Below are 10,243 nucleotides of genomic sequence, written 5' to 3'. Positions count from 1 at the left end.
AGGGGTGCCCTAGGCAAGCCTCCACCACCGACAGCAGAGTGACGAGCAGGAGAAGTGATACAATGCACAATGATAACAAACCAGCACTTTGCATCACCACACTAGTAGTAGGCAGGGTCTAAATGACGCTAGCAACCAGGCAGTGGTTTAAATGAGAGGCTGGAATGTGAATAGCAGAGAAGCTGAATAGAAAGATAAGTAATAAAAAGTAACAATAACAATGAAACTGTAACCTCACAGAGCAATAGTTTTTTGGCTGCTGGGATCAGGGACCCTTAGCTGAGGGGGGGTAAAAAAATGAAGGCAAATAATTAATTAAAACTGTAAAAAAATATAAAGTAAAGACCAACCGAAAAGTTTCGAAGAATTGGCCTTTCTACAGTTTAAAAAAGTTAACTTAAAGGTGATCAGCCCCTTTAATTTTGGGATGATAGTACTAGCGTTAAGAAAACAAGTGTTGAATCCTTATTGGCACATAGCCATCAGGTTGCAGCAGACAATACTAAGCAGAATTATGCATTGCAGGTAAAAAAAATCCATTGCACTACTCAGGCTGCACTGTTTCCTAGTGTCACACAACAGCAACTCGTCACAGAGCTTTTAATTAGTAGTAATTTAGTATTAAATTCTTCTCAGGTTCTGTTTCATTCATTTTCAGTTTTGTTTTACAAACTGTACAGCAACTGTACAGGTGTTGTGAGTTAATTGTTCTAGCCCCCTGATGCCCCATAGCTGCAGGTCTGCAACAGGTACAGACAGCTTTCCCGCCCCCACATATAAGACCAGACTTTGACAATATTTCAGTGCAGATCTAGGGAGAAAGGCTTTGCAGTAACATGGGAAGATACCCTGTGGCTCTTCAAATCAGCAACTCATTCTAGCTCCAGTGCTCATCCAGATCTGTCACTCATTCCCCTCTGACACCATATTCCTTGTACAGGTAAAATATTTTCCTTCTTACTTTTATTAGCTTAACAGCATTGAGTTATTGCATTCACTGGCAAATTTAATGAATTCCAAGTTTCATGTGTTTCTATAATCTGTACTCATGGTATAAGAGAAAGCGAGAGCAGCCGAAAATAATTTGCAAACCTTCTGTCGCAAGAAATGCAAACGGTTCGTTAACAGCCATTTTGGTCCCATTGTGACCATTTTTTTCAATTAGTTATACATATTACATTCCCCCAGTTGTCACAAATTATATAGTATATGTGTATATTATAGTATATACACTGGTCATTTACCACTTCTAAAACTCATTTTGTGTGCATAGATCCATTATTAATGTTTATATTTTACCAAACATAAAAATTTAGTAAATTACATTTAGTAAATTACTTTTATCATCATCAGTCACTTAAACGGCAACTAAAGCCCATAAGTAAGTTGTCAACTATGTGCATAGATTTTTATACAATCTATAATACAGAAATCTTATTTATTTCCATATTCTTTATGCATGTGAGCAAGAGCTGCCATATAGCAGGGAATGAAATTATTTAGGGCATCTATATGAGTTACTTGATAAAATCACTGGGACTGGTGCAAATGATCTACACTGATCATTTGATTTACAATGACAGGTTAAATGAAACAGATTGTAAGCCCTAGTGGGACTCCTGGTTTTATTAAAAAAAAAATTTGGAGTAAAAAAGTAGATCAGAAAGGACAACCCAACTGAAGTCATAATGATAGTTTATAATCTTATACAACTCAAGCCACTCACTAGTTCCTATACTATTTAGTTATCCCTAGTGAGTTGGTCCAACCATTTAGTTGAAGGTTTCCAGACTTATTACAAGTGGAATCAGATTGGTCTGTTTATACTATAATTGCACCTGATCTGATTCCAAGGTTCTGCAACTTGGTAAGACCCAAAAAGTCAGACTGAATATCACATCTTGATTAATCTACTTTGCCCATATGCATTTATGTAGCTAGTCAAGTTCATTATTTATATTAGACATTTCTTTTCAGGATGGGACGCACATAGTTCATATGATGAGGGTAGCCTTAGGGGCATAGCTAAAGAAAGGAAACTTAAACTGTCTTCATTTGTCTCAGTAGTAGATTTCTCAGCATAACTGCGAAGATTTCTGTTAGGAATGCCTCCAAGTCATAATCAAGTTATATCAGGCTTTAGAAAGCAAAAAATAAACTGCTGCCACCCTCGGTATTTATTGCTAAACGAATGGATTAGCTGGATTAATGACACCAGCAATATAGATTAATGAGACACCATCATCACTTCTTATTCTAGCAGCATAAGTAATTATAGTGCCTGTGCAGCCTGCCCATCCATGCATAAGGGGTTATACTAGTTATGTATGTATTTAAAGAGTTTGCTCCATAGCAGGCAATAACCACCCCTAACACCCCTTCTTTGGATCAGCAAGATTTCCTTAAAGCAAAGTGATGTGCAGACCTTCAGGTGTCATATGTTTCCACATTAAGTTCCCCTACAGATAAATTCTATTTCCATATTTGAATACTATATAATAAACACCCATAAGTAGGATGCTTTAATAGATATCAATGGCAACCAAAGCTCCAAAATTTGCCTGTCACAGCATCCCACAGCAGTGCATGGAAGGTACTCTATGTTCGGCACACAGAGGTGGTAACCGGTGGATACCCCTTTTAAAACATGCTTTGGTTAAACCATGCAATGTGCCTTAGGCCTTATAGTTAAATTAGGCACTACCATCTGCAGGTAACAGTAAATCAAACACTTACTCTGATCATGGGTGTATATCTAGAATCCTAGCCATAAAGAAAGACATGATGATATTCCATTGTATTCAATGACTTTCATGGTTCAAGTCATTGGTATCAGTTTGGTAGACCTCCTGCACTATCATTATGGAAATATACTCCTAAGTCAGTAAAACGTGCAGTTCTGATAGTGTTACTTTCTGTAGTGTCCATGCAATTAGTTTTGTATATACTCATACTGTACAGTATATTGGAGGTATAAATTACGTAGGAAGCTTCAGGTGGTAATTTAAATCTCAATATTAATTTAAACATATGAGGAAAATAAAAACATGTATTAGACCTCATTTTTAAACATTAAAAATACCTTGTTTCATTTGAAACAGAAGTGCCTTTTTGATCACTAGGAATCAAGCCATCAATGGGCCAAGAAAAGGCTGTAAACTTCTCATGTTACTGTAATGGCTATAAGCAGCCAATCATAGACTGAGTTACAGCAGAGTTTCAACTTATCCTGTGATTGGTTGGTTTTTGGGAAGCTTTCCTAGTTAGGAGAAGCTCAAATAATTGCCCTGGTTTCCAGCACCCAATTATAGACTGAATTACAGCAAAGTTTCAACTTATCCTGTGATTGGTTGCTTTTTGGGAAGCTTTCCTAGTTAGGAGAAGCTCAAATAATTGCCCTGGTTTCCGCCTACTTCTCCCAGGATTTGGGGAAAGGTATGTTTATGCTCTAGCAGAATGTAGAGATTCTCTTACTGTATTCATATGAATTAGCCATCTACTTCAGTTTCCTGTCTTTTTCAGTTTGGGTGTAAATTTGTCATTTTGGGGGTAAATTTCCCCCCAAAAAATATTTGGGCTATATTTTGCAGAATAGGCCCTTAATTACATTTATGGTTCCAAGTAGATATATCTCTTCCCATACTTTATATAAACACCATTCACTTTGTTTTATTGCTAAACATGAAGTCATGTGTCATTTTATAAACTTGATATAAAATTATAACTATTTTATGACATAATACAGGTTTCAACTTGAATCAATGAATTTGTTTATACACTGGTTCAAGCATTTATTCCTCTTAGCTATACAACTGCTGTCTTTGAATTCCTTAAAGGCTGTGTAAGCAAAATGTATGGAACACCCTTAGGGATCTTATTCCATGCACAGGCAAAGTTCTTACTGCGGTTCTTGCGTCTATTGGAAAAGACTGTGGCTCTGGGTAAGAGAACATAGAATAGCTACAAATATGGTTCCTTCATTTAGATAACCAGCAGTAGCAGGATAGGTAAGAGCACCCCAGGTACTGATCAGAATAAGAAAGCATGGCAGATCTCTAGCACAGGCCCAAGAGCCTCAGATACACTGTTTAGCACAGGGCCCCTGCATCAGTTAAGTACTGCTCCATTCTTGAGTGCAAAACCCAAACTATAGGAAAAAAAATATGTAACACGGAAGCATTTTTATCTTTCATTAAAGGTAGGGCAGGTTATTGTCATCTCCAAACGTGGCTTGATTTCAACCTCCTTTGCATAGTAAATGGGGTAATCCCAGAGGGATTTGTTTTCTATTAATTCATAAACTAGTATTAATTTAATACTTTTTTAATTTTGGAAGAATGGAAGAATGTTCTTGTAATTTACCCTTTTGTTTCATTCAGAACATTTGCACATATCTCTATACTCAGACTGGGCTCATTCATTCTCATATTTCTATGACCCATTTCCTAGCATTATGCATTGTATGTACTCCAGGGCTTCTACATACCCCATAAGCCTCTATAGCCATCTTATTCATTGATGTGAACCCTGAACCTACAGAACAAGTTGCAAACAGCCAAATAAGCAACATACCCCCAAATCCATCTTCCTGCACTCTATCCCATTCATAATTCACCATACACTCCGAAACAAGTGCCAACTGTCTTTTATAAGATTGCACAGATAGAAATGATCTGCCACTCACCCAATTGTAGATAACAATGGCCTTACTATAGAAACTATAGAAATGAAAAAATCCTCACTATTGATGGTGAATTTTCTGGACAAAACTAACACTTTACAAATACATTTAATTTACATGGGTTTGTAATGACATTCAAATTCCACAGAGGAAAAAAGAAGTAGACTCAGTATATATTAGTATAATGTTTTAAAACTTACATTTTAGACTGTCTGGAAACCAAAAGTAATGAAAGTAAGTAAATGGCAAAAGGCAAATGTTGATAGTAGGAGAAGAAGGGCAATTGTGTAGCAGATGTTCCCAGACTTGTTAAAGTCGCAACAGCTGCAGAACATCTGTTAATCGGAAAATGCACCTTTATCTCAAAGGCATTCTGGGTTCCAGGTCATTTTAAAGGTAGGAAATAAATTCCATCATCAGTTGAGCCATTTATAATTCAATCAAAAATCAGTCCTGCGGTAAAGTGACACTGGGAAAGCACATTCAATAATACATTGAATTTCTTTTTATTTCAGATCAGTCATGTACCTCCGACTTTGGTGGCTCCTATTTTTATGGGATGTTCAAACATATTTTGCACAGAATTATTTTGAAGAAAGAAGAGTTGGGAGATTTCGTCCCAAAGCTTTGACTGGAAACCCAGAGGAGAAAGTCTCCAACCTCAGTGAGCAAGGTAGCACTTTTATCTTTCTTCTATACTGAGCTGTGGGCACTTTGGCAGTGCTTCTATTGGGCTGTGTTAATGCAGAGTGTAATGTATGTATCATATGTATTCAAATCTTACCACCTAAAAAAAAATCAGGATCAATTAAATAAAATTCATACATACAGACATGATGCAGACAGGAAAGCATAAATAGGACTGAAGAATAAAAGTCTATACGAGAAGCCTCATGAGTTACAACACAGACCATAAATCAGTCTCAGTCAGTGTTAAATCATCAAAATGTACATTGCATTGCATTGTGCTTTTATTCTCAGGAATAAAAGTATATAGTTATTTACTTATTGACCCCCTTTTTGGACATGGTCGGGTCAAAATAGCGCGGGCGACAAAAAAATCACGCGACAAATGCGTTTCGGGAATTTTCCACCATTTTGCTAATTTTCTTGCTGTTTCGCGAATTTTATGATGAAGACAGATTCGCTCATCACTACTCCTAAATATGGTCCCCTCTCCTGGACTTGCACCAGCAGTTAGAGGTTGCATGATTAAAATCCCAGCACACTGCCTGTATTATTGGCTTTAATACATTTCATTTAAATTTTTAATTGTATTTATAAATTTGCATAGCATCCCAAATGTACGCAGTGCTTTACAAGGCATAAGTGCGAAGAGTTTCAATACACATTTGGAATGAGGTCCCTTCTCCAAAGAGGAGGAGGAAACTAAATGACTAAATGGGGATGGGAATACATGTCATAAAATGTTTGGTACTTAAACAATGAGGGGAAAAAGAAAACACAAACTTTATTACCAGCTACAGGTATGGGACCTCTTATACAGAATGCTTGGGACCTATGGTTTTCTGGATAAGGGATCTTTTTGTTATTTTTGATCGCCATACTTAAGGTCTACTAAAATACATTAAAAAAAAAACAGTGGGATTCTTTTGCCTCCAATACGAATTAATTACAACTTAGCTGTGATCAAGTACATGTTTTGTTATTACAGAGAAAAAGAAAATCAAATCCATAGGGAGGAAGGTGCAACTGTGCTCAGTTACTAACAGTGAGCAAATTGCTCTGCAATGGGCAGTAACCCACGACAACCAATCCAATGTTTTATTTTCTTTGCTCCTCCTCCTGCTGTCTCAACAAAGCTAAGCACTGATAAATGTCTTCAGTTATAGCAAATTTGCCCATCTAAACCCCAACTAACAAAGGGTAAGGAACTATAGCAACTATGCTACCCCCCCCACCTCACAAAAATACATTTATACAGCAACACTCTTTACTGGTGACCCTTTATTTGTGCAGAAACCCCTTAACCAGAACTGGGCATGGTATGCAGCTAGTGTAACAATTTTATTTATGATGCCTGAGGATTTATGTATGTATTCATATTATCTGAAGAGCTATTTGGTTATCAGCAATAGCATACATAGCATAGTATATCTGTGAAATTATTAATATGCCCAACAGACTGCATTTAAAATACCTTAAACAGTATGACTGACAAGAAAAAATGCAACTGTCAGAGGCACATGAAAACAGGCAGTGGGCTTGTACGGCTGATCTCCGCCTGAGGCTCTCTACACCCCTGTCTGCATCTACCATGGTATTATAAATGACTGATGTGCCTTAAGTGTACATGATTATAAAGATGATGCAAAGGTATTTCAATATAACCAATTATTACCTTGCCTAAGGTGTCTGAAGGGTTTGGGAGAAGTATAGCTTTTTGATTGCACAAATTCCTAAAGCGCAAACATATTTAAAAAAGAGAATCAAAGCAATTTAAAACTTGAAGCCAGCAAATGGTAATATATACTAATATGGCCATTACACAAAACCTACATAATGCCAAAGAAATAATCTGCTGCAAGTTAAATTACTGGCAAGAAAAGAACCTCTCTGTAAACTCCATGCCTACAGCCACCCTGGATGCCTTGGCCCTAAAAACTTTTTCTACTTTTTGACTTTTTCTGGATGGATCTGATGCCTTCTGGGTGGACTCGGATTCCTTCTTGTTTGGGTGGAGTGGGGAGATATGTATATTACAAGATTTAATGTAGTAGGGGTGTCGAGGGGGCACAACTTATTTAAAATCCTGTACCATCTGAGTACACTGATATAAATGTCAGCAGTGTAAAAATAATGTTTTCCCCAAGCTGGATCTCAGCTTTGCCCCCTCTGTCTACTGCTTTGAAACCTCTCAGAGGCAGGCAAAAAGTAAAACTAAAAACACATGGGCTGTTAACTGCAGGACAGCCTGATGGGTTCTGTGCTCTAAGAATAATTTTAAAGTACAGGTGGGGGACCTGTTATCCAGAATGCTTGGGATCTGGGGCTTTCCAGATAAAGAGTATTTCTGTAATTTTGATCTCCGCACTCTGCTCAGAATCAGGTAAACAATAATTAACCCCAATAGGATTGATTTGCCATCAAGTTGGATTAATTATATCTTAATTGGGATCAGGTACAAGGTACTGTTTTATTATTACAGAGAAAAGGGAATCATTTAACCATTAAATAAACCCAGTAGGGCTGTTCTGCCCCCAATAAGGGGTAATTATATCTTAGTTGGGATCAAGTACAGGTACTGTTTTATTATTACAGAGAAAAGGGAATCATTTAACCATTAAATAAACCCAATAGGGCTGTTCTGCCCCCAATAAGGGGTAATTATATCTTAGTTGGGATCAGGTACAAGGTACTGTTTTGTTATTAAAGAGAAAAAGGAAATATGTTTCAAAATTTTGAACTATTTTATTAAAATGGAGTCTGTGGCAGATGACCTTTCCACAATGCAGAGCTTTCTGGATAATGGGTTTCTTGATAGCAGATCCCCTACCTGTAATATAAATAAGCTGATCTACATATCAAGTGACAGCAGCCCAAAAGTCACAGATCTTCACTGCTAAAGGGCTACAGTAGCTTAGGGCTGACAAGCAAAAAACTAAAATGTAACATTTCTAGCCTAATTCATTGTTGAGCTATAGATCTCCTTCCAATTTAGCTAAATCTGAAAGGGGATATTATACCATAAATTTTTACAATGCACTAAACCATGTAAAATAATGTAACATAAAAGGAAGTGCTTTTATTTTAATACCTTGAAAACTGTGCTCTACCCAGACCTTATGCCAGCTTCCGGTTTAGACTCTTCAGTATATGGCTCTGGGCCGCCGGCCCTCATAGACTTCAATGACACCTAGCTCCTCTCCCCTCCACCCACTCCCCCAGCAGCAGCACAAGCAGAGAGACACAGAAGGAGGGAGGGGTTTTCCCTGCTGCTGCTGGGTAAAGCCTGTCAGTCAGTGCTGTGACCACTTCCTGTGGGAGACTGAAGCAACACTCCCATGTCTCATTTGGCTCTGGCTTCAGACTAGAGAGCTTGTGTTTGCAGCTCTCATATAATGGCAGTTTTAGGAGGTAAAATGCTTACATCTTTCTTTCTGCATCATTTCACATTTTGAGGGAGGATGAATATTATAACTGAATATGAACTTTATATAAAATGTCTCCTTGAAGGCTTGCAGGATAGACATGGCTGATTTATGTATTTTTTTTCGAAATCAAGGGGGCAGATTATTTTCTTTCAAGATTTGTTCCCTTACTCCATACTTGTACAGACACTATTATTAAATGGAACTTTAAAGTCTTCAGATATAGATTTTCCATGCCCACTGCAACCATTACACAGAATGCATTCTAACTGCCCTGCAGCTAAAGCCTGACCACATAAAAGTATTCCTTTCAGAAAATCACATACTGTATCCTAGAGATAAATTAGTTCACAGTGCATTTATACCTAAAGCTAGAAAACTACTCAGTTCCCACAAACTGTTACCAACGGTGCATAGGACAAAAGAATATGGTGTTCTTTATTTGATGAAGGGGAACTGTTTAATGTTGCCCTTCAGGTAACATGTCCTTCTATAACCCTGACTTTGGGGTGGATTATAAATTGAAATTTCAGGGTTATAAAACCACATACAGCCTGAAGGGCAACACATTAATCTGCTCTTCTTCCCACTTTATTGTAGGCAAAGGGTAAGCTGTCTAGGTAATAAAAATCTAGCCTCTTATGGAAGCCCTAGCAGAAGCAGCTCAACCTGAAATCACCTTACAAGTGTTTGTACTGGTACATTAAAGAGATTGACATGAAGGGTGATTTGGGTTATTCTGATGCCATGCTTTTAGCCAATGGGAAAATAACCCAAAATTGTTACCCTAAATATATGTGGTGCTTTGATCTATCTGCATCAGCTCTTTCCAAGTCCTGTTAAAGATTATGTATATAAGCTCATATTTTGGAGGGTTTAGAATTTGGGTCCTGTCTTCAGGCCATGAATTGCATCATTTACTGTTTACTAACGGAAAATAATCTGTACAAATATGCCATTGTTTTGCTGCTTTGGCTTTTCCTAAGACAAGTTGTCTATTATTAGTCTGTGGTTGGATAATATTCAGCAAATGACTACTAAGAATATTTTATTCTTTTTTCATGAATATGAGTTACTAATAATACGGACTGTTAATTCATGACAAGTCTTATTCAGTTCAAGTAAAAATATACACTGTAGTAAACATAAGGTTTAGCATTGTTGTGTTATATTGGCAATCTTCCTGGGTATGATAGAGGTTGTAGACTAACAAAAGAAGAATATAATGAATTAAATTTAAACCTTCTGATTCCATCTAATGTTAAGTGCTTTTAAAGCTGTGAAACTGTACAAATGGGTTCATTCTGAAAGCCAGTTAGTATGACAAATGTGAGTTTTATGGTTACTTTTTGCCCCCAACTAGTGGCTTGTGAGCAACATGTAGCCCACCACCCCCTTTGATGTTGCTCCCAGTGGCCTCAAGGTAGGTGCCCATTTTTACATTTCTAGC

The 10,243-nt window shown here is 37.3% G+C and overlaps 1 protein-coding gene across 1 annotated transcript in view; it reads left to right on the top strand.

Moving 5' to 3' along the window:
• The first annotated feature begins 795 nt into the window (after positions 1–795).
• The window catches only part of LOC100490088 (collagen alpha-1(XXVIII) chain), a 38,967-nt gene continuing 29,519 nt past the window's right edge, over positions 796–10,243 (top strand). Inside the window, exons 1-2 of the mRNA XM_002936757.4 lie at positions 796–940; positions 5,197–5,354. Of these exons, the coding sequence (XP_002936803.2) occupies positions 5,204–5,354 (151 nt within the window). The 5' untranslated portion in view covers positions 796–940; positions 5,197–5,203. The remainder of the gene's footprint in view (positions 941–5,196; positions 5,355–10,243) is intronic.

Source organism: Xenopus tropicalis, chromosome 9 (assembly GCF_000004195.4).
Source record: "Xenopus tropicalis strain Nigerian chromosome 9, UCB_Xtro_10.0, whole genome shotgun sequence".
Lineage (NCBI taxonomy): Eukaryota > Metazoa > Chordata > Amphibia > Anura > Pipidae > Xenopus > Xenopus tropicalis.
The sequence above is the reverse complement of the archived record's forward strand: the minus strand, read 5'-3'. Positions and strand labels throughout refer to the sequence as shown.